The 25,611-nt window shown below is 42.6% G+C and overlaps 1 protein-coding gene across 4 annotated transcripts in view; it reads left to right on the top strand.

Annotated features, from left to right (window-relative positions):
• LOC140727894 (mitogen-activated protein kinase kinase kinase 15-like) overlaps positions 1 to 25,611 on the top strand; it is a 136,581-nt gene that overhangs the window by 70,206 nt on the left and 40,764 nt on the right. For 3 of the 4 annotated variants that reach the window (XM_073045829.1, XM_073045832.1, XM_073045831.1), the window contains exons 10-15: positions 2,037 to 2,141; positions 4,834 to 4,883; positions 7,238 to 7,333; positions 8,884 to 8,968; positions 10,734 to 10,867; positions 18,928 to 19,055. In XM_073045829.1, coding sequence (XP_072901930.1) covers positions 2,037 to 2,141; positions 4,834 to 4,883; positions 7,238 to 7,333; positions 8,884 to 8,968; positions 10,734 to 10,867; positions 18,928 to 19,055 — 598 coding nt within the window. The remainder of the gene's footprint in view (positions 1 to 2,036; positions 2,142 to 4,833; positions 4,884 to 7,237; positions 7,334 to 8,883; positions 8,969 to 10,733; positions 10,868 to 18,927; positions 19,056 to 25,611) is intronic. The other variant, XM_073045830.1, reaches the window with a different exon arrangement.

A 25,611-nucleotide genomic window follows, 5' to 3' on the forward strand; every position in this document is an offset into this window, starting at 1 on the left:
AGAGAATCAAAAAGAAAATGAGCTTGTGGGCGAAAAGAGATTGCTGTGAAATCAGAGAGGAGTGGAACTAAAATGAGCTACCATAAACATCACAGGGTGAAGGGCCTCGTTCCTGTTATAAGAATCACATTTCGATTTAGGAATGCACTACATGTATAAATAAAATACCTCTCTGATCCTTATTTCGCCACAGTGGAATTTACCAGATCCCTTCCACTATTACCCTCCTCTGTGTGGCAGAACTGGTCCTCGCCCTGAATTGGTCATTTAGTTCCCCCAACTTTCTCCAGACTCGAGGGGTAGTCATGGGCATCCACATGAGCTCCAGTTATTCTTGTCTTTTTGTTGCAACGTAGAGCAGTCCATGTTCCAAGCCTTCCCTGATAATGCTGCCCAGCTCTTCCTGCGCTATATTGATGATAGTTCTGGTGCTGCTTCCTGCACGCATGCTGAGCTTGTCAATTCATCAACTTTGCTCTAACTTCCACCCTGCCCTTAAATTCACTCGGTCTATTTGTCATATCTCCCTTCCCTTTCCCGATCACTCTGTTAACATTTCTGGAGACAAACTGTCTCTTATAAAGCTACCAATTTGCATGGCTATTTTGACTGTACCTCTTCCCACCCTGAATCCTGTAAACGTGCTATTCCCTTTCCTCAGTTCCTTCACCTCTGTTCCCAGGGCGTGGCTTTCCATTGCAGAACATCCGAAAAGACCTTTTTCAAAGAAGAGGGTTTCCCTTCCTCCACCATTGATACTGCCTTAACTGCATCTCCTCCATTTCCTGAACATCCGTGCTCACTGCACCTTCATAGTGATGGAGTTCCTCTTGTCCTTACTTACCACCCCATCAGCCTCTGAATTCAATGCATCAATTTCCACAACTTTCCCCATCTCCAAAGGGATCCTACCACTAAACATATCACTATCTCTCCCCCCACTCTCTGCTTTCCACAGGGATTGTTCCCTCAACGATTCCCTTGTCCGTTTGTCCTCCTGGCATATATCACTCCAAGCAGCCAAGTGTTATGTCTGCCCATTTACGTCCTCCCTCAGCTCCATTCAGGGCCTCAAACAGTCTGGGTGAGGCATCACTTCAGCTGCGAACCTGTTGTATCCAGAACGCCTGACACAGCTTTCTCTACACTGGTGAGAAACATCATAAACTGGGGGACTGCTTCTTCAAGCCCCTCTGCGCCATTTGCCAGAAGCGGAACTTCCCAACAAAATGGCCCAACATTTGTATTCCGATTCCCATTCTGAAATGTTCATTCATGGCCTCCTCTTGTGCCATAATGAGGCCACCCTCAAGGTGGAGGAACAACACCTCATATTCCGTTAGGGTGGCCTCCAACCTGAATATCGATGCATGAATATCAATTTTTTTTTCTGATAAAAAAAATTTCCCTCCCCCTCCCCTCTTCTTCTGTTCCCCACATTGGCCTCTTGCCTCTTCTTACCCTGCCTATCATCTCCCACTGGTGCCCCTCCTTCCCTTTCACCTGTGGTCCACTCTTCTCCCCTTCCTTTGACCTCGCCCAACCACCTGGCTTCACCTATCACCTTCTAGCTATCTTTCTTCCCCTTCCCTTCCAGTCCTAAAGAAGGGTCTCGGCCCAAAACATTGACTATTTGTTCATTTCCTGCTGAGTTCCTCCAGCATTTTGTGTGTTTTACTTTGAATTTCCAGCATCTGCAGAATTTCTTGTGTTTATTTATTGTTCAATCCTTTTATTTAGCAGTCGTGTTATTAATAACTAGCATTAGCACACTGTTTTGCTGGCAACAGCAGAAAACAATAACAATCATTACTTTAACTATAGTTTTCATTTGAAGCAATGCCATTCGTTACCAGTAATTGATCTAATCCATTAAGGGATGGTGCTGGGGTAGACTGCATGAAACCGCTGGATCATTTTCCCTTTAAAATAGCATAGAATTTCACCGAAGTATTACACAGTGCAAATTTAGACCAAGCTTGAAAAACCATTATGAACACAGTTAATGAGTGACAAATTCCTTTGATTTGTTTTAGGTTCTTATTCTGGAGCCAACCAATGTCTATCAGCCATCCTACATATCGATAAATAGTGAAGCAGAAGAAAAGACCATCTCCATATGGCATGTCTCTTCTGAGGTAGTAGTAAGATTGAGAAATATTTTTGCCAGTATTATCACAACACATGCTGGATTCTTATTTATCCATTGTTTTTGCTAATGTCCCTTCTAGAAATGAATCAATGTGTTTACTTGCATCCTTTATGTGCTTATGTACAGTGTGTTTGAAGGTACTTGTCTAATTGTACTCTGTGTGACAGAAGGTTCACTTAATCTGATTATAGCCATTGTCTTTTAACCTGATATGCCCAAGGCTTCAAAACGAATTGCAGGCCTTCTCCTTTTTCCCTGGATGATAGATTTTTCACGCTTTCATCAGCTCCTCCAAGATTTTACCACTCATCAGCACACGAGAGGCAATTCACAGTGGCCAATCAATTTCCCTATCTCCTCCAAGTGCACCAGTTACCGCCCACATTCCAAAGACTTACAGGTTAGGGTTAGATTAAAGATAAAGATTACCTTGAGTTGTCACATGTACATCTAAACATCCAGTGAGATATGTTGCTTTGTGTCAAAGAACAACAAATTCCAAGGATTGTGTTGGGGACAGCCGTAAGTGTCGTCAAGCTTCTGATGTCAACATAGCATACCCACAACTCACTAACCCTAACACTAACTATACGTTTTTGGAATGTGGGATAAAACTGGAGCATTTGGAGGAAACCCATGTGGTCACAGGGAGAACATGTCAACTCCATACAAACAGTAGCGGGAATTGAAACCTGACCAGCGATCACTGGCTTAGTAAGATAATGACATTACTCCGTAGCATGTTGGTACATCACACAGTTCAGAAGGCAAATTATAAAGGGCCTGGCCATCAGTACAAAGGGATTGGAGTTTAAAAATATGTACATGGTTTTGTTAAGGCTGCATCTACAAGCTAAAGTTTACATTGGAAGCATTGGAGTTGGCCAAGAAGAGTTTAACTTGGAATGTGGGCTGTCTTCTAACAAATGGCAAAACAGGTTAATTCGCATTTTCTTTATACAAGTATGTGGAGTAATCTTACTGAGATGTGCTGTCCTAAGAGGTCACAACTAGGCAGGTATTTCCATTTGTGGGAACACCAAAAAAAAAGACACCACCATTAGATGAGAGCAATGATCTAAAACTTATTAGGAATTTCTTCTCTTTGTGGGTGGTGAATTCCTGGAATTCTACATCACTCAGGCAAGATTACAGGAAATATTTAATGTGAAGTTAAATATTGACTGATGGCCCCCAGCACATCCTCAGAGTATGTTGGCCATTGACGCAAATGACGGATTTCACTGTATGTTTCGATATACATGTGACAAATAAAGCTAATCTTTAATGTTTAAATCTTTTAAATCCACAACCTTAAGGATGTAGGAGGAAACCGCAGCACCCAGAGGAAACCCATTTGATTGTGGAGGGAAAAGAAATTCCACACAGAGAACACTAGAGGTGTGAGGCAGCAGCTATACCAGGGACACACTACAGTATGTACACTTGTTAGTTGACAAGAAGGTTGAGTTTGGCCAGTATGATTTTCATTGCAACTTGTAAACGATCCACGTTCAGTTGCGAAGGTAACCATTGAAGGAGTTGTTACCTCCCGTTGACTTATATTCCATTTTAAGCCATTGTGTTTGAGTGAAAAAGTATAGATGGTTAAAAAGAAAATGAATACAGGTGAACTTCTCTCCTCACTATTTTGAACAGGACACAAACTGACAAATAATCTATTCCTGGATGCTGGAGAGGAGTTTTTTTTTTTTGCAACTCTGCTGCAAATTGTCTCCATCTTACAAAATCCCCTTGTATTTTGGATCTTTCACCATCTAGCTAGCAAATCATGTAGCCTCATTTACACCTACGATAAATTTCTTTCACAGTGTAACTCTGATTTATTGTTATTATGTACTTTGGCAAAACCTGGGCTGAGAAAATTGAGGAACCTGAAGAATGTGGTAGTTTTCATTAGAGGTTTCCATATTGGTGCTCCTTGCCAGTGTAGATCTATACTCCCATCACTTTAAGACAGGGCCAGATTACTACATTATTTGGAAGCTGCCCTGTTGAACTTAAGGAGCTGACCAGGTCTTCCAGGGTGCTGGTGCGGTACTTGACATAATGCACAGATTGCACAAGATCCCTTCTGAGGAGATGTGAATTGAAGGGTATCGTTCACTGGAGAGACAACAGAAAAACCCACAGGGTTGTGGATCTGCAGCAATACTTAACCATCCACCTGAGCTGTAGTTTGTTTTTGAAATAATTGCCTTTCAGGTGTGAGCATGTCATTGAATGTACTGCAATTTGGCTGTCTCTTGGTTAAAAAATTAACTTGTTCCACAAAACATCTAACAATCTGGTAGCTCGTCTAGGAGAGGATTGATCAAATTTATTGGAGTTTAATTCCCAAGGTCCAAGATGCAATCAATAGTTTCTTTTTGACTTCGGGAGTTTTGACAGAAGATCTCTTTGCATTAAAAGTCAACTCACTGTCATCAAAAACAGCCCCACTAAATGTACTGATAGCACTAGTGAACCACTCTGGCATTGTAATGTGCAATTGAAGTTGGGTTGTTTGGATGTTTCAGATCTGATTTGGTGAATCAGTGAACCAGATCGAGGGCCAATGGCATACTCCTGGATATGCTTTGAGTAGGCAATTGGTAGTGAAAGTGGTGTTGCCTCATTGTTTGGTTTAACTAACATAAATATTGTTATCCTCCTAACAGAAGGGGATTTATGAATGGAATTTTACATCCTCATCAATCAAAGGAATAAGGTGAGTGTATGTGAAATAGCACCAGTAAGCACATAAAAGCAAAAATCAGCAGTTGGCCTTGCTTTAGAAAGTGAATGCATACAAAGTTATATGTGCACGTGTATAGTGTACATTTTACTGTGCTCACTTCTGGTCGCCTCACTACAGGAAGGATATGGAGGCCATAGAAAGGGTACAGAGGAGATTTACAAGGATGTTGCCTGGATTGGGGAGCATGCCTTATGAAGACAGGTTGAGTGAACTTGGCCTTTTCTCCTTGGAGCGAAGGAGGATGAGAGGTGACCTGATAGAGGTGTACAAGATGATGAGAGGCATTGATCGTGTGGATAGTCAGAGGCTTTTTCCCAGGGCTGAAATGGTTGCCACAAGAGGACACAGGTTTAAGGTGCTGGGGAGTAGGTACAGAGGAGATGTCAGGGGTAAGTTTTTTTACTCAGAGAGTGGTGAGTGCATGGAATGGGCTGCTGGCAATGGTGGTGGAGGCGGATACGATAGGGACTTTTAAGAGGCTTTTAGATAGGTACATGGAGCTTAGAAAAATAGAGGGCTTATAGGTAAGCCCAGAAATTTCTACGGTAGGGACATGTTCGGCACAACTTTGTGGGCCGAAGGGCCTGTATTGTGCTGTAGGTTTTCTATGTTTCTATGTGTAATAGGCAATGCTTGCAGTAAAGGCAAGATGCCTTAGGGTCTGGCAACTCCCACAGTGTAAGGGTCTGAATAAAAGAAGTGTAGTATGTAGAATAAAACATTTTGAAAACAAACCTGTTGAGAATGATGGCTGTTGAAAAGTAATTCCAAGACAAGAAAGACTACCAAGTTGTTTACCGAGGTGCTGCCAAGATAAGAGGAGAGAGCATATAAGGAGAAGATGGACAGACTAGGGCTGCTTTGTCTGGAGCGGCAGAGGCTGAGGGGAAACCTGATAGAAATTTATAAAAAATGATTAGAGGCATAGACAGACAGCTGGTATCTTTTCTCAGAGCCAAAGGTTCGGACATGTGAGTTACAAGTGGTGGGAGACGTGACTCGAGTGAGTGATCTTGGCCTCTCTACTTCAGTTGTCACATGGGCCTTGTGATCACACTGCCAGCATGTTGAAGGGTTTGCTCGTTCCAGGGACTTTCTCAAGCTACTCTGTTAATCAGTAAATTGGAACTTGAGGGATTTTTAACACATTTTAAACATCTCTAAGTCTACGGAACTTCCTGCTGCTGTATAGAGCAGACAGCTGCTCAGTAACGCACATGAGTGACGGGTTAGGACTATTTCTGCATCTGTGTAGCAGGATGTAAGAACATCCTTGGATTTAATAAAAATCCTTTCAAACCAAATTGCCATGACCTCTAACTTTAGTATTTTTTTAATGCTGTGCCTCTTTGAGGGTGTTTCTCCCTTCTTCAAACAACACGGTGTAAATCCATGTTTCTTTACTTGACGTTTCATTGACAGCACGGTGGTAACAGAGCTGACTTCTGTAGAAATATCAGGGACTGTATTTCACGTGATGACAGCCTCCCTCACTCGGTCCAGATCACAGATACTGCAGTGCAGTCTCCAAATTACTTACTCATTTGGGTGACCTAGAAAGTTCCGTGCATAGCTGGTCCTGAGGACCCATCAGCCTGCAGGCACCAGTAAGGCCTATCATCAAATACGTGCACTAGGAAGGGATTGCTACCTGCAATAACCTTATGTTCACTGCAATGTCCTCACATCCCCAATAGATTTCTATAACTTCTGGTAAACACTACCTCTGTTTTCCTTTCTCTCCCCCACCTTTGTTTTCCCCAATCCCAGTGGTCCCCTCACCTCCCCTGCTCATCACTCCCTCTGCTTCCCCGTCAGCTTCCGTTATTCCATGGTCTAATACCCTCTCCTCTTTGATTCTTTCTTCTTCAGCCTTTTGCCTCTTCCGACTATCACTTTCCAGCTTTACACATAATTCTCTTTCATTGCCCCTGCTCTAACCCTCCTACCTCCCTCTCTTGCCTAGACTCACTTTTCACCTACCAACTTGTGCCCCACCCCCTCTCCTACCTTCTTATTCTGGCTTCTGCTCCCTTCCCTCCCAGTCCTGGTGAAGCATCTCAGCCCAAAGTGACAACCGTCCATTTCCCTCCAACCTGCTGAGTTCCTTCAGATAAACAAATCTAGGATTACTGTAAGAGCTGTTGAAGGTTGATGTGAACTCCACACTGACAGCACCAGATCTGGCTCGCTGGCTCTTAAGCAGTTTTAGAGGGTGGATGTTCTCATTGCTGTTCTCCCTCATGGCCTCCAGTAGAACAGTGCCGTCTCTGGTGGTATGTGGAAAGAAACCTGACATGCATTCCTGTCTGTCTTCGTTCCAGCATTTCGAAATGTGATGAACGCTGCTGTTTCCTCTACGTCCATCACAACTCCGATGATTTTCAGATCTATTTCTCCACCGAGGCACAGTGCAGCAGGTGAGTTATCCAAGCTTGAAAGGATAGCTTCTGCCCTTGAAGGAACCATTCCAGCTGGTCATAGAGTTTCTTCAAGGGCATAGAAATTTCCAGTGAGATGTCCCCAGTCTCCCCTCTGGAACATAGGGTGTCTGGTTCCTTCATTATCCCTCCCCCTCTCCCTCCCCCTCTTCCCCCTCTCTCCATTCCAGTGGATCCATCTCCACCTCACTTGGTTTCACCTATCACCTGCCAGGCTCCCCTCCCCTCCCCCCCCACCAACCTCATCCTTCTCCCTCAGTTCTTTATGCTGCCCATTGTTCCTGATGTGGGCTCTCAACATGAAGTTTTGACTATCTTTTTGCCCTCATCGATACTACTTAACGCTCTGACCTCTCTCACTAGTCTTCTCTGTCTCCTTTCAACACAGCTCCTTCACTCTGTTTCACTGTTGAGTGAGAATGAAATTTATAGTTGGTCCCTAGTCACATTTGTGTGCTGTTCCAGATTTCCATTGCTTCCTACAAGAAGGAATATTTCCGAGCATCTCTGCCAAACATTTTAACTCTAATTTTAGCTTGGCAGTGCACACGCTCCTGTTTACCTCAATGGCGCTGAGATCAAGAGGGTTGAGAGCTTCAAGCTGTTAGGAGTAAGTGGCACTAATAGCCCACCCTGGTCAACCCGAATAGTTACCCTGACCATCAAAGCTCACCCGGTGCTTTCTCTTCCTTGGGTGGCTCGAGAAATTTGGTATGGCCAATTTAACCATCATCAATTTTTATCGCAGTGCCAGAGGAAAGTATCCTATCCAGATGGCTTGGTACGGCAACCGCTCTGCCCGTGACCTGTAAGAAACTGCAGAGAGTTGTGGACACAGCTCAGCACATCATGAAAACCTGCCTCTCTTCCACTGACTCTGTCTAAAGTTCTCACTGCTTTGGTAAAGCAGACAGCTTAATCAAAACCCCACTCACCCCTAGCATTCTCCACTTCTCCCCCTCCCGTCGGGCAGAAGTTATAAAAGCCTGAGAGCACGTATCGTCAGGCACAGGGACAGTTTCCATCAGTAAGATAAACGTGCTCTCACCTTGTTATGACCTTGCACCTTATTGGCTGCCTGAGCTGCACTTTCTCCACGAGTGCCACATTCTGTTATTGCTTGTGTGAAGTTGTAGATGAAATGATCTTTATACATGGCACACAAAACAAAGTTTTTCACTGTACCTCAGCACATAGGGCAAAAATAAACCAATTTACCATTACTCTCTGTCCTTGCTGCACTCCAGGACGAAATAGGTTCTTTTCTACTTTCTTTTCCATTTCATCCTCAGAGACTGTGGGGAGCATATCACGTTCAGGAGGTGGAATTAGGCTACTAATGTTTCACGCAGCCCAGTCTGGCACAGGATGCCTCCAGTCTGATACCAGGAAGAGTGCAGCAAGAAGACCTGTTAATTTTTGAGCCATTCTGCTTCTGTTTTTTTCTTTTGGACCATGTCTTTTATTTACCTGAGTTTTCTTAAAACTTGCTCACACCTGCCCTACATAGTTCTGTAACTCTTTTGCAGGTTTTGCCGCTTGGTAAAGGAAATCAACAACGAAGCGGCAAGCAGTGCCAAACTGGAGGTTGATGCTGAGGGAGAGACACTGGAGGTACGATGGTTCTTCACTGTGGCTGTGCTCTGCACGGTGCTGTGTACACAAGAGCCAGCAAGTGATGCTCTCAACCATGTTTTCCACTGAATTCACATGAGGTGCTTTCAGGAGACTTGTGTAGCTCAGAGGGTTACATCTACACTGGGTCTCCCCGAGACTTCATTGGAGTTCAGGAGGAAAAAAAATTAATAGCGGTGAAGAAATTGAAGTTAGGTGTGGCCACTGGAGTTGTAATTGTTCCAGCAAAAATGTGGAAAGAAGTCAAAGGCAGATGGAGTGTGTGGCTGTTTGTTTCTTGATAACTAATCTCATCTTGACTGCAAAATGGTAAAATAAACATGATGTTTGTGCAATTGTCATTTGAGCTCTGCCTTACAGATAGTCCATTGTCCCAAAAGTGTGATGCTCTGAGCACATTGCCTGTGAGATCCGCAGGTTAAACCAGGATCTTTCCATTCTCAGTCACAGCCCTCCCCCTACACCAAAGAAGGAGAAGAACGATGCTTCAGATGGGAATCTCTTGTGATAAAGTTTCCTGAACTATAACCTGGGTTATCCTGGTTTGCTGGTATATTAAAACAAACCAGTGATTAATTTCATTTTCAAGTGATGGCTGCATATACCCATCTTGCAGTCCAGGTCTGATCTTCGAGCTGAACCCCAGAAGACCTCCAGATAATTTCAGCAAAAGGACTTACTGAGGCCACCCCAGTCAAGCAATGTCACAGTTGTCAGAAGTTGTCTGATGGGGGCCTCCTCTTATAATATGGAGTTTTCCAGCAGGTTAGGTCCTACTCTTTGAGCAGAATCAAAGCCCCGTGCCTTCGCATGCCCAGAATCAATGCAAGCACTTAAATTTTGTTTACTTGCATCTCTGTGGTACATAAAACCAAATATAATTAATGTTTTTTAAACAATAAAATAATTTGTTCTTGATATGATGTTGAAGAATAAATATTAGTCAGAGCTCAGTCTTTCAGTTAGTTCCCGAAGGTTGTTATTGATAGCTGGGAGTGGTCCCACTACCTATTGACTGCTTAAAATGGCATATGACTCAAATAGACTTTGACAACCATGTCCAGGTTCTTCATATGTGGCCTAGTTACTAAGTCTGACAGAACTGTGTCTACTGACAGGAGAATGGGCAAAGGTGGGTTACCGGTGCCTTAAAATGAGTTGCTTTGGGCAGATGGGGCTTGTCAGCCATGGTTAGCAGCTCATCTTGGAGAAGGAAAGCTCTGTTCTCAAACCTCTGCTGCCTTGCAGCTATACACACTCATGGGGAAGGCTTTGGGAGTAAACCCTGAGGGAAAAATCCAGAGCTGGAGTCCCTAAGGCAATCCTATGTTGAGTTCAATGCTGATTGCCAACTCTTGTGACACCGCTGGTAAGAAACTGTATCGGGCTCTGCCGTTCCTTTGGGTTCATCAATCTATAGACGGGGGAGTCTGCTACATGGACAACAGTTTGCTCTACATCCTGTACTGCCCAGGGTTGCATATCTAGACAGTTAAGGTGTAGCATCCATGGTCAACTGTGACTAACGGAGGCCACATTCATTTATTCAATCTCTCAGTTTCTGTTTTCTCATAGCATAATTGGATTAAAAAGATCATACTTACAACAGTGCAGTGCTCCCCCAGTGCAGCCTGGATGGAAGGACTGGAACATGTTTATTTTGGGTGTTTGTACCGAGACTGGAACCAGTCATTCCAGTATATGGCTAAAGATTAATTATCTTCTCCCTTCCCTTATGTTTCAGTATGAGTACGAGTACGAAGAGTCTGAAGAACGGGTGGTGTTAGGAAGAGGAACATATGGAGTGGTCTACGCCGGGCGGGATCTCAGCAATCAAGTGAGAATAGCCATCAAAGAAATACCAGAGAAGGATAGTAGGTGAGTGTTAGGCAGCCAGTTTCATATTGGTCCAGGGTCAGCGCCTATATCATTCAGTGGAAAATAGTACTTGCTTCCTTTTTTTGTTGATAAGTATCAGAGTTACTTTTGCATACACTGAAAGTATCTACATATCATGGGATGATAAAAACAGAAGCAATCATTTGGCCCTTTGGCGTTTTGCCAAAACATCCCACAATAGGTTCCATGATAATAATTGATGACAGTCAGGTGAAATCATTGCATTACTGAGTCAGTTAATATTCTGCATTACAATAGTGATATTTTTCTATAATATTAATTGTGTTCTTGCTAATTGAAAAGTGATACGGTGTGTACAACTGTGCTAAATTTTACGTAACGTTCTAACACAATAAAGATGTGTAATTGTGAAGAATTGTCATTAGAAACCTTGAAAAAATATTCCCATAAATCTCATTTCCTTTCACAATGATTTTGGATAACTTTTGTTTCAGTATTTTGCACCATAAATTGCAATTTCACTATAAGCATTTTACTGCTTTGTCAAACTTCATGGTACAGTTGTGGACTTTGAATTCTAGGTTGCTTGATGGAATAGGTTTTGGTAAATTAACCTAACTATCAGGATGTCAAAAAACAACACCAGTCCAAATTCAAGTAACAGACCAGCTATTAATTGCAACAGGGCTTACATGCTCTGTTGGGGAACCAGGATGAAGTCCCAACAACATGCCTTCCCAATGAGCTTTTCTTTTTTACAAAATATATTTATTACAGATTCAGTGCAACAATATATACAAACCAGTGACTAACACAATTACTGGGGTATGGGCCCAAGAGCTTAAGATTAGCTGACTTTACTTAGGAAATAGTATAATTGGAAGTACTAAGAGTTTTGATCTCTTGGGTACAGGTTCGAGTCCTGTTTTTCTAAAGCAAGGAAGAGGAATGGCTTTAACATGACTACTAGACAAATGACATTAAACAAAAATGTTTCCATCCCTGTCAATGGTGGCACTACTCCCCCGCAGAGCCCAATGGTCCTGGAATGCGTCTGTGGTGCCATGGACGGCCCATGTTCCCTCTCAGTGGTTACCCAGACACCAGCATACCCCCTAAACATTGCCAGGCTCTCTGCTTGGGCAGATCTATCCACCACCCATTTCCAGGACTCATGGATGCCTGATTTCGCCAGGCCCAGGAGCAAGTTGACAGGGACATCCTCATCCCTCCATGACCCCTCCTTACTGGATGACCGTAAATGAATAGGGTGGAGCTAAAGTGTAACGAGAAGGCGAGAAACAGCCCTTGCAGATACGCAAAAAGGGGCTGCAGCCTCGCACACTCCATATAGCTTAATTCATTTAATGAACATTTTAAACAAAAGGGGACTAGTCTGTCACCATTAGCTCTGACAGCCTCCAATTTGAACCCACAGCCACTGTTGTAGATGTAGGATCTGGAGAGTGAACCTGCTGGAAGCATTGGGCCCAGATTGGGTCCTTGACTGTGTCCTTAGATCCTATATTGATAAGCAGGCAGGGGTGTTTGCGGACATTTCTAACCTTTCCCTGCTTCAGTCTGAGATTTCCACCTGCTTTAAGAAGATTCCGGTACCTAAAATACACAAGGCATCGTGCCTAAATGACTACCACATGGTGGTCCTGGTGTCCACCATTACGAAGTCATTTGAGAGGCTGATCATGGCATGTATTAACTCCACCCTTCCAGACAACCTCGAGCCACTGAGTTTCACCTACTGCAGAAACAGACACCATTTCCCTGGCGCCACTCCCATCACAGGAGTATCGGAACAGTAAGGGTGCCTATGTTACGCTTATGTTAAATAAATGGGGCAACCAGAACTGTGTGCAGCCTAACTAGAGTTTTATAAAGCTGCAACATAACTTTTTGACTTCTGAACTCAATGCCTTAACTAACGAGGGCAAGCATGCCACATGCCTTCTTAACCACTCTATTAACTGTTCAGGGAGCTGTGAACATGGACAGCAAGATCCTTCTGCTTCTCAACACTGTTAAGGGTCTTGTTCTAGGCAGTGTACTGTCTCTTCCCATTTGACCTAGCAAATTGCTCATTGTCTTCGGGAAGGGGGTGCAGTGTGCATGCTCCTGTTCACATCAAAAGTGCTGAGACTGAGAGGGTTGAGAGCTTCAGGTACCAAGGAGTGAACGACACCAATAGTCCGTCCTGGTCCAGCCACGTTTGTATTACAGCTAATAATGTGCACCAGTGTCTCTACTTCCTCAGGGAGCTAAAGGAATTTGGTATGTCCCCTTTGACCCCCAATAATTGTTATTGATGCACCAGAGAAAGCATCCTTTCCAGATGCATCAGGGCCTGGTACGGTAACTACTCTGCCCATAACCACAAGAAACTGCAGAGAGGTGAGCTTTGCTCAGCACAACACAGAAACCAGCCTCTGCTCCATGAACCCTGTCTATACTTTTCACTGCCTTAGTGAAATAGGCAGTGTAATCCAAGACCCCACTCTTCCAAGACACTCTCTCTTCTCCTCCCTCACACTGGGCAAAGATACAAAAGCCCAAAAGTACATACCAAGGCAACACCAGTGAATCTGCAGATGATGGAAATAAATAAAAACACAAAATGCTGGCAGAACTCAGCAGGCCAGACAGCATCTATGGGAGGAGGTAGTGATGACAGTTCGCCAATATGATAAAATGGACACATTCTTGGATCTTATTTTCACTTTCTCTGCACTTCCTCTGTAACTGCAACACCTTATAATAACTGTTTTTATTTTACCTTATGCTACCTCACTGTGCTGTTGTAATGAACTGATCTGTGTGAATTGTATGCAAGGTAAGTTTTTCATTGTAGCCAAGTATGTGACAATAATAGACCAATTTAACAACTCTGCTAAACCTCAGTAACTTTGTAGAAGTAAAATATTGCATATTCCTGGATATGTGACAGAGAAGCAGAAAGCGTTATTAATGCTCAGCAGGTTCACGCAGAGATGTCTGATGAAAGGTCATTGACATGAAGCATCTATTTCTCTCAGCCGACACTGCCTGGCCTGTTAATCAAGCTACAGTTACTAATGATGAACATGGTCATTAATGATGAATAGATAGTGATCTTGTTAATTGGATATTTCTAGCTAGGGACTGGAGCAGGGAAGTGGATGCAGGTGAGAAAGTTTCTTTTTTAATTAAAAATCCAAAAAGGGAGATGGGTTGTAAGTGCTCTTTTCTTGTCTGAATCTTGGTTTTGACTCCAATAAGGTGAAAGTTTTATCTCTACCAACTGCAAGGGCTGTTTCAACTCTTGTTTTCAGTGAGCTGGGAGCATGGGTCTAGAGTTATGAATTACTTTTTCCATATGTACATAGAACCATAGAACCATGTACATACTGCATAACCTGCCGAAATTGTTCTGTTCTTATTTCAGACTTTTTGTTTCTGTGTTGTTATTATTCACACTGCTACAAAAGGCGACAGTGCTTTTGAGGTTGACCTTGTGGATGTCTTTGCATGGAGCCTGCATCACCAACTTAAATCAGTGGGACCCAGCTATGAATATTGGGTTCAGATCAGTTCTGCAGAACGTTATACGTCTGGTTGCTCAGGCTGAGCCAGGCTGCCTGAATACTTTATAATGTGGATCTTTGTCACTCTTTTAGATAGTTTCTCTCCAAGGATCATTGGGGAAAGACGCTGCTGAGTGGGGTGGAGAGATCTGACTGGGGTTCAGGAGGTCCCAGGCACAGATAGCTGGTGAATTTGATTGGAAGAAGATTGAAGGTAAAGAAACTCAGTAAATGGCTTTTGGAGCAATGAACTCTTAAAGTCTATGCATATAAGGGGCTCCAGCAGTGTCAGGGTGAGGCAAAAGGTCAGGATTCTGGACAACAGTATGTTTGTGTTATTGTATTTCTGGTGACAGTCAGGTTGGTTGTGAGCAACATGAAGTCCTTGGCTTGCAGTCACATCAAGTTTGCTCGAGTTTTAATTTTGTATCCAAGCAGATTACCAGTGTCACATTACGACTGTAGGTCAGTTTGAAATAGTATAATGACTTGGCACTGAGGCTGCAAATATAAATAGGTAGTAAGAGTCATATTCCAATCTGGTCCCAAGGTGAAGTGAAAGGAGATTTCTTGCAGGTGGAAATTAGTTTGGGCATTATTGTTTGACACAGAGTACATAGCACAGCACACAATTTTCATGGGTAGCATGTTTGTTCCCAAGTGATGTAATCTAGATGATTGTCCGCTTTGATCTTCCGGTGGTGAGTTTATACCAGAGTGTGCTGAAGAGCTGATTAAATCTTGACACGTCACAAGAGAGTGGCAATTGTAAAATAGTATAGTTAATACATTAAAAACACTTTCCCATCAGTTCTGATCAGAATATCAATTATTTGTTTTTCCTGCTTAATAAAAATATCCTTTTTGGGAAGCTACTACAAAGTGACTTGTTTATTGTGTACTGCGGTTGTGTTGTCAACTGGACTTATTGTGTACCATTGGACGGTGTGCAGTGCGGGTGATTGTCCTGAACGTTGTGATCCGAAGACCCTATTGCTTGGCATTGGTAATGTAGAATACTGCAAGTCTGGTTCATTGGCAAAACCGACAGCAGGGGAGCTGCGTTGTCTCGGTTGTGGCAACTTCCAGGCCTGTTGCAGTCCTGGAGGGGAGGAGACACCAAGGTGGGGTGGGAGAGAGCAGGGCCTCTGTGGGCATGCTGGAATGAGTACCGGATTGGGGGCTATCCCCTCCCATTGGCGCTACTCTCCATTGTTTGCTCGGTGCTGCCCTCTAGTGTTTGCTCAGTGGAAGAACAAACTGAACCAGGACAACTTGCAATCAATCTACAGTCATGGACTCAGGGACCTGGCTATATTATTTTGTTTCTTTGTGGCTTTATGTTTTTCTGAAATTGGAACTATATGTACTCTTTGTTCATTTGCGCTATGTGCTGCACCTTGGCCTCAGAGCAACACTATTTTGTTTGGCTATATTCTTGTACGGATGAATGATAATTATACTTGAATTTGTTGTATTTTTGCATAAAGTTAAAGGAATCCCTGCAACTAATAACAATAATAATTGAGAATGTCAAAAGCTTTGAAATTTTGTTCAGCTGTTGGTGTCAGTAGCCTAATTTAGTTCAAAGCATGCCCTTTTGTCCGGGAGGGGAATTGCAATGATTGAAAAAAAGCATCAATGGGAAGAAATAATTAAATAATTCCCTCTCCTGTCTTTAGGTTCCAAACAAATGCAGCCATGTGGTTCTAACAAAAAGTCTCAGATGTTTCAACTTAACTATTTCTCCTTTCACAGATGTTCCCTACCCTGCTGAGTATTTCTAGATTCTATTTCCTTTTCAGATTTCCAACATCTGCAGTGTTTTATTTTGAATTATGCTATGTGTTATGAAAATGCCTTCACTTGTTTAAATGGATCCATTTTGTCCTGACAGGATGGGTTGAATGGTGGCCTCCACTATTCAGTTATCCTGTGGAATTTGATATTCACTGATGCTACACCTCATTGATGTGAAATTGATTGTATTTTCTGGATAAAATTTATGTGGTTGATGGTGAAAATAAAAACCTGCAACTGTCACTGCCAAGGCACCAGAGTTTATTGAATAGATGCAAACATTATATGTCTTGTAGAACATACAAGGTAAATGGTAGGACACCAAGGAGTGCAGTAGAACAGAGGGATCTGGGAATACAGATACATAATTCCCTAAAAGTGGCATCACGGGTAGATAGGATCATAAAGAGAGCCTTTGGTACATTGGCCTTTATAAATCAAAGTACAGTATTGAATATAAGAGTTGGAATGTTATGGTGAGGTTGTATAAGACATTGGTGAGGCTGAATTTGGAGTACTGTGTGCAGTTTTGGTCACCAAATTACAGGAAGGATACTAATAAGGTTGAAAGAGTACAGAGAAGGTTTACAAGGATGTTGCTGGGACTTGAGAAACTGAGTTACAGAGTAAGGTTGAATAGGTTAGGACTTTATTCCCTGGAGCGTAGAAGAATGACGGGTGATTTGATAGAGGTGTATAAAATTATGATGGGTATAGATAGAGTGAATGCAAGCAGGCTTTTTCCACTAAGGCTAGGGGAGAAAAAAAAACAGAGGGCATGGGTTAAGGGTGAAGGGAGAAAAGTTTAAAGGGAACATGGGGGGGGGGCTTCTTCACACAGAGAGTGGTGGGAGTGTGGAATGAGCTGCCAGATGAAGTGGTAAATGCGGGCTCACTTTTAACATTTAAGAAAAACTTGGACAGGTACATGGATGAGAGGTGTATGGAGGGATATGGTCCAGGTGCAGGTCAGTGGGACTAGGCAGAAAAATGATTCGGCACTGCCAAGAAGGGCCAAAAGGCCTGTTTTTGTGCTGTAATGTTCTATGGCACTATGGTCTTTCAAAAATTTGATTCCATTTAATGGGAATATGTTCTGCTTAACTAATACATTGGAAGGCCAATTATCTATTCGTTAGCTGAATAAATCTGCAATAGGGGCATATGTGGTAATTGGAAATCTGTTTTGGAGCAATAAATCTCTCTGCTGTCAGATCAAGTCTAGCTTTGTTTCAGTTTGCAAATCAGTACTGATCAAAACAGTCCTAATTAAGCAATGAGGAAGGCACCATTGATTGTAGAGAGGTGCTGGAGACATTCCAGTGCACGGTAATAGTCATATAATGTCTTTCATAATCCTAAGGCACCTTAGGATGTTTCTAGCCAATCCAATACAAAAAAACAGTTGTTGTTGTGATAATTAAATTGTAATGTGCCATTTTGTGTACAACAATGTTTGACAATCAATACTGCATTTGTGACTGGTAAATCCGGTTCACATTACTGAATTGGTTCAGCGATAAGTCTATAAGCAGGTTCTTTTGCTCTTTGCATAGAGCCACAGAACTTGCTTTGTTCACCCAAGAGAGCAGATAGTGCAGCAGTGTAATATTTTTATCTGAAAGACAGCACCTTTGGCAGGATAGTACTCCTTTGCAATGGGGTCTAAATCCCAGTGATTATTTCAAAGTTTTTGATGTGGGACTTCAATTTGATAGCCTTTTGACCAGAGTCTTATCATTGTCAGGACAGGAACTTAATAAAAATCACATTCTTGCCAAAGGGGTGCAGAGGGGTCCAGGAAATTTGGATGTGCCATTAGTAATGATCTAGGTCATTTATACCTGAGAAAACCGTTTCACTCCAATGCTTCTGGCCATCATAGGTTTCCAGGAAATTGATGGGAACCTGCAGGGGCTGATTTCCTCACATTCAAGATGAGGGTATCAATACACACTGGCAGAAGTGGAATTCTAAAGCAACTTCAGAATGAGTAAGAGAACAATGGTTCTCAATGTGAACTCTGATTGTTACTAGATGGATTTATTGGCTATAAGCATTCTGATCTGATGTCAATAAAGGCATTAGAGCAGGTTATGTTCCTGGAAGAGAGTCCGTATCACAAATTTCTGTAGTGTGGAGCTGCGTATGTTGGGAAACATGACTCAAGACATTAAAAAATAATGTTTATTTATTTACTTAACATCCATGAGACTGAATTTTATTGTTTCTCACCTTTTTGGTAGTGATTTATGAATTCTGCCAGGTTGTATCTCAGTTGCCTGAATGACTATAAGTGAGGGTTGTCTCTAAGTGGAAGGTGCCATATGACAGCCAGTTCCATCTGCCAAACCACAACTTACCCCCCCCATGGGAAAAGCCCAAATAAATTGCATAACAATGAATTTCAGTGTGCTTACTAGTTTTTAGCAAAAGCAACACAAAAACAAAACTAACTTCCACTGAATTACAAAAATATCCCTTACGTTTCAGAAGATCTTCACAAGTAAATAAGTTATTTTTGTACTGACTGTATCTGTATTTAATCTAAAAGTGCTTGGCACAGATATTGGGTGGAAAAGATTCCCCTGTAGTGATCCTCTCACCTGGACAATTAAGTTTCCTTTAACAATTGTAAATGTTAGTGAATGCGTAACACACTGGAAATTTGGCTTCAGTGGTTCTCTTTGTTTTCATTCCTAGATACTCCCAGCCTCTTCACGAAGAGATAGCTTTGCACAAATATCTTAAGCACCGAAATATTGTCCAGTACCTTGGTTCAGTTTCAGAAAATGGCTACATCAAGATCTTTATGGAACAAGTACCAGGGGGTAAGTGAATCAAATCTTATATGTGTTCTTAGTGAGTACTTTTCCTAGCAGGTCTCCAGCAGCTAATAGAAATTTAATTTTACCAAGGCAAACTTCATCTACTTTAGATCAATAAGGCACAAATGTGGAAAGACTTGGAGTTGAGTGACTTGGATATCCAAGTACAAATTTCACCAGAAACTATTTCACAAGTACCAAAGGTCCACCTTAACCTCAAGAGGCAGGAATACAAATGTGAAGAGATTTGACTAGCCCTTGACAGACAGCAGCATTCAATTATAGATACCAGGGCAGATGTTAGCAATCATGCTGAGTGGAGTTGTGCTGTTGGACAGCAGTTACCTTTGCCATAAGTAGAAGTGGCAACAGAAACTGGACCAATCACATTGACTTCTGAGTTCATCTTGGATACATTTGGACGTCTGTTCCTCATCCTTCTGCAGAGGTGTGTCATTGATTATATTTAAATTGGGTTTTATTGAAGAAATAATTGCTGCCTTTCACTCTTCTGAAATGGGAATGACCATCGAGAGGAAATTGCGAAGGCTGGATCAATTCATCTGGCTGATTATCTAGCCGAATACACAGTGCTTAAAGCTGCTTTCTTAACTAATCCTTAAAGGTTTAGGGGTGTTAACTTGTTGGATTCTCCTTTAACTGCCTTAGACTGAACTCAGGCCAGAAACAAGAAAAGAAAGGTATGGAAGCGTGAAAATCTAAAAAAAACCTGTAAACGCTGAAAATATAAACCAAAATGCTAAAAAGATTCAGCAGATGAGATAGCATCTGCAGAAAGAGAAAGAGTTAATGTTTCAAGTGTACAGACATTTCAGGCCAAGACCCTTCACCAATCCTGCTGAAGGGTCTGGGCCAGAAATGTTGACTGTACTCTTTTCCATAGATGTTGCCTGGCCTGCTGAGTTCCTCCAGCATTTTGTGTGTGTTTGCACTTCGAGCATCTGCAGATTTTCTCTTGTTAATGTTTCAAGTTGATAAGTACTACTGGACTAGTATTCAGGGGCCTGGACAGTGAGCTGGAAACAAAGTTCAAATCTCAGATGAGGAGTTTAGTGTCAAATCAGAAATGAAACTCAGCATCGGTGATCTTTCTGGATTGCTTCTAAATGTCCTTCAAAGGAGGAGATTTCTGGATTTTCTGTGATTTCAGCTTCATCATTACTTTAAAATGGCCTACCAAGGTATTAGAGAAGGGCAGCGTATATTGAACAAAGTCTCTCAGGACTGAGATTGGTATTGGTTTATTATTGTCACATATACCAAGGCACAGTGAAAATCTGTCTTGCATATTGTTCATATAGATCAAATCATTACACAGTGCATTAAGGTGGAACAAATTAAAATAATAGCAATGCAGAATGAGGCGAAAAAGCTACAGAGAACGTGCGGTACAGTATACAACAAAGTAGATTGTAAGGCTATTGTCCATTTTATCATGTAAGAGGTCAGTTCAAGAGTAATGTAACCGTGGGACAAAACCTGCCCTTGAGACTGGTGGAATGTGCTTTCAGGCTCTTGTATCTTCCTCGTCTTGGGAGAGGGGAAAAGAGAGAATGGTCTGGAGTGGTTGGGTGAAGCTGTCTCCTTTTACTCGGGCAGTGGAAAGTATAGACAGACTATAGGGTAGTCCGGTCTCACTGATGTGCTTAGCTGTGTTCACAGCTATCTGTGGCCATGAGCAAAGCACTTGTCGTACAAGTTGTTATATCAGAGTCAGGTTTAATATCACCGGTGTATGTTGTGAAATGTGTAGTCTTTGTGACAGTAATACATTGCAATAAATAATTATAGAAAAAAAGGTGAATCGCAGTAAGTTCTTACTGTATAATATAGTTAAGTGAGGGCAACTTACAGAGGCTAAATGACTCAGCTGCCCAGTGCACTCTGGGAAAACCCAGATGATCACAGGGAGAATGCACAATCTCCACACAAGTAGAACCGGAGGTCATGACTGAACGCGGATCCCTGGAGCTGTGAGGCCTGTCTCTACAATCTGCACCTCTGTGCTGTGTTATACAGACCTGGACTGCGATCGCATGCCCACTTCACTCAGAACTACAGGCAGGAGGAAATAGGTGGTTAGCTAACTTCCAAGCATTCAGGCCAGTCCAAACCCAACCAACACTCGAGCACAAGGTAATCATTTTCATTCCCAGCCTGATTCAAATCTAGGTAGCCAGGCCTCTAAGTCTCCTGTTAGGTCACTGCTCTTGGCTCCCAATCACTCATTTTCCACTTTAGTTGGGGCTCTTTGCATCAGCACTTGTTTCAATCGCCTCACTTGGAGAAGTTAGAAGTCAGGTAGAGTCCTGGGATGCATTTCACTGTATGTTCTGATATGCATATGTTAAATAAATCTGAATCCGGGTCATCATCTTCGTTCAGAATTCACACTCTGAGCAGAGAGACAGCTCGGCTCCTGCTTCTCGCGTTGTGTCAGTCACGTGTTTATCATCAAGGGCTGAGCTGCTGTCCTGAATGTGACAATGAATGCATAACTCCCTCTGCTGATGGCAGGTCGCTGGGCCTTCGCGTGCTGCCTCTTGATTCAGGAGCAGGAGCTCTGCTGGCTGTCTTGGAAGGATACTCACTGTCTATTTTCGGTAACTGGAACCAGGAGGCTCAGTTACACTTGTTCTCTGATCCTGCGTGATGAAGCTTCCATGATGGTTCTACTGAAAGAATTTGATGGAAGAGCACCAATGACACAAGGCTACTTCCCCAAACACTGGGCTTAGAGTTACGTATCTACATGTGCACGTGATTCTCTCCCAATTCCTTGGAAGACCTCAAATGCTATTTAGAAGCAGCCGGCAAAACATTGGCTGCAGCTCAGTTATTTTCATGCCTGACGATAGCAGCCCTTGGTCATTACGCTGTGTGATAACAGATCTGATATCCAGGGGTTGCTATCGCAAAGTTTATGCTGGTTTCAAATGCGGTGTCCAGCTGCAGAGCAAAATTGAGAAAGGTAATTAAGCAAATGAAGTGAATATGTGAGAAGAGGTTAGGCCATAAGATCATTGATACAGGAGCAGAATTAGGCCATTTGGCCCATCAGATCTACTCTGCTATTTCATCATGGATGATCCATTTTCGTTCTTAAACTCTTGCCTTCTCCACATATCCCTTCACACCCTGAGAATCCAACAACTTCTGCCTTAAGTATACCATGACTTGGCCCCCACAGCCGCCTGTGGCAATAGCTTCCACAGATTCCCCACTGTCTGGCTGAAGAAATTCCTCCTCATCTCCACTCTAAAAGGACGTTCCTCTATTCTGAGGCTATGTCCTCTGGTCTGAGACTCCCCCACCACAGGAAACATCCTCCAAACATCCACTTTATCGAGGCGTTTCAGCATTTGATAGGTTTCAATTAGCTCACCCGTCATCTTTCTGAATTCCAGTGAGTAGTGACCCAGAGTCATCAGATGTTCCATTTATGACAAGCTTTCAATCCCGGAATCATTTTCGTGAACCTCCTTAGAACCCTCTCCTGTAGCATCACATCCTTTCTTGGGTAAGGAGCCCAAAGCTGCTCACAATCCTCCAAATGAGGCTTCACCAGTGCTTCATAAAGACTCAACATTACATCCATGCTTTTATGTTCTAGTCTAGTTGGTGGATAACTTAATAAGGAATCCTTTGTCTTTTATAAGCATGTTTATTGTAAAGTGCTAATGAACCAAAATAGATCATATTTGTCTTCTTTTGAAGAGGACACTGCAAATTTCTTAGTTATCCTCAACCAGAGGTTCCCAGCCTTTTTTATGCCATGGACTAATACCATTAAGCAAGGAGTCCATAGACCCCAGCTTGGAACCCCTGCCCTAAACCTACGCCCTCTAGTTTTGAATAGCTTGTTAATAGCAAAATGTTTCCCATGATCTGCACTCTTTTTGTCCATATTTATTCTGTTTACATTAATCATATCCTTTCTCAGCCTCCTCAGTTGTCCAAGGAAAACAAATCAAGTTCATCCAGTCTCCCCTGATAAATGAAATCCTCCCTCCCTGGCAGCAGTGAGCTCTTTGGGATGTGAGAGGAAACTGGAGAACCCATGTGGTCATGGGGAACTTGTGTAAGCCCCTACGTAGAAAGCAGCCAAAGTCAGGATTGCTGGAGCAAATTTACCTCTGGCACTGCTGACCAGAATGAATAGCAACTCGTGACAGTGGAAAGCAGCTGGGGAGGATGACAAAAGCATCTGTTGGACTAGGTGCAAAAGAGGGCCTTATTCTACAGGTGCATTTGTAACTTGTGCTCCCTTTGTACATCTAATTGTATACAGTACTCTCAGGATGGAACTGTGTATTACTCATATGTAACAAATCAGCGGCTGTTTCTGATCATAAATGTTGGAATTGTGAATTTATGAGGAAAATACAACATGTTGGTTTGATCTGTACAGTGGTTTCTGCAATGCACGTGGAAGGACTTGAGAATGGGTTTTGACAAGCGGTCTATTTTAGTAGTAACAGCGTCAACTGCACCCTTGGACCTCGGATCTACTTCAGCCCTCGTTGGTGGTTCTTGACAGCAAGTGTCTAGTTCAATTTCCCATGAAGTGAATTTCCCGATTCACCACAATTTACTCTAAATTAAATATATTTGCATATACCTAGTGCGGAACCCTATGATCCCATTTCTAAGCATTCCACCAGTTTGGTCAGAACAAAATAGAGCCTTTCAAATTCCCATAGTATTGTCCATTAAAAAGACCAGGCTACCATAGAATTTGAGAGCTACTTTGGCATTATATCAAATTAATAATGTCTTTTTATGAGTCTTTCGCTATGAATTGATATTAAAATGCCTTATTACCTTGTGCCACATAAATATCCTATTCACAAGGAAGTCTGCAGATGCTGGTATTCCAAAGCAACACACACAAAATGCTGGAGGAATTTAGCAGGTCAGGCAGCATCTATGGAGATGATTAAACAGTCGACATTTTGGGCCGAGACCCTTCCGCAGGACTGGAAAGGAAGGGGGAAGATGCCAGAATAAAAAGATAGGGGGGGAAGGGAAGGATGCTAGCTGGAAGGTGATAGGTGAAGCTGGGTGGGTGGGAAAGGTCAAGGGCTGGAGAAGACAGAATCTGATAGGTAAGGACAGTGGACAGTAGGAGAAAGAGAAGAGAGGAGGGTGTTGTGACTGTGAATAAAGTAACCAGAGAGTCACTGAAGCTGGTGGTTATAGAAGTCTTTATTTAACAAGCTGGCATCATACTGGAGAGACTCTCGGAAGAAGAGGACTGCCTGACGCAATATTACGTGACATTTTCATATGCTAAAGATCAAAGATAACAGCAGGGCAATTTTATAGTTACAATGCATCCTTTGAATTACATATAATTTTCAAACACCTCCAACACTCCAGACACCCAAAATGGATGTTAATCCCCGTCGTCTCTCTAGCTGCACTCTTGCACATGCAGACATCTCAGGTAATCAACCCTAGTCTGCAGATCCAGGAAGACCTTTGTTCAGAGTTGCATTTTGAATTCAACCTGCAATCCACTTTCCCGTTTGAAGACTTGTTGCTGCCGAACTTAGTATTTTTATATCCCCTAAATCCAGAATACTCCCTAATGGAGGGGCCCCAGGCAGAAGTGATAGGTAGCTGACAAGTGATGGAAGGTCAGAGTGGGGAATAGAGGAAGGGGGGAGGGGGGAAAATGTGTTTATCAGAAGGAGAAATCGATATTCATGCCATCAGGTTGGAGGCTACCCAGACGGAGTATAAGGTGTCGCTCCTCCACCCTGAGGGTGGCCTCATCTTGGCTCAAGAGGAGGCCGTAGATTGACATGTCAGAATGGGAATTAAAAGGTTTGGCCATCAGAATGTCCCGCTTGTGAGGGATGGTGTGGAGGTGCTCGCCAAAGCAGTCCTCCAATTAAATACCCGATTCATGTTTCTGAATATTTCACATGAAACCTAACCATCATATGCATTTTGATTTAAATTATTTAAAATAGAAATAATATGTAATCTTTTGATCATTTCCCTTCCTGCAATATTTTGATCTGGATGTAATTGTATCTAGTGCTGCTAGAAATTAGGTTTCACATTCTGCTGAAAAAGGAGATTTAGTCTTTTAACAAACCAGAATAGAATCATGACAGTAATGTAGGGAGCCCTTTTGGATTTGCTGCGTCTGTATCCACCGTCTGCTGAAATGATCCAGTCGGTACCAGCTGCAGTTCTTTCCCCATAGTCCTGCACGTTTTGATCCTCTTCATGTATACAGTATCTCTAAATGCTTTATAAATTTTGCTGCCATATCTGCTTCTGCAGCCTACCATTGAAGAGTGCCCTGGGCACCTTCCACTGTTTGAGCATGAATTCAGTTCCCTCTTAACTTCAAGGTTAGCTTTACTTCTCACCGGACATTGAAACACACAGTGAAATGCATTGTTTGCATCAAATCATATCAGTGCTGGGAAGCCGACTAGTGTCACCACACTTCCTGTGCCAACATAGTACGTCAAACCTCACTAATCCTAACCATATGTCTTTGGAATGTGGGAGGAAA

The sequence above is a fragment of the Hemitrygon akajei genome, chromosome 5 (genome assembly GCF_048418815.1).
Source record: "Hemitrygon akajei chromosome 5, sHemAka1.3, whole genome shotgun sequence".
Lineage (NCBI taxonomy): Eukaryota > Metazoa > Chordata > Chondrichthyes > Myliobatiformes > Dasyatidae > Hemitrygon > Hemitrygon akajei.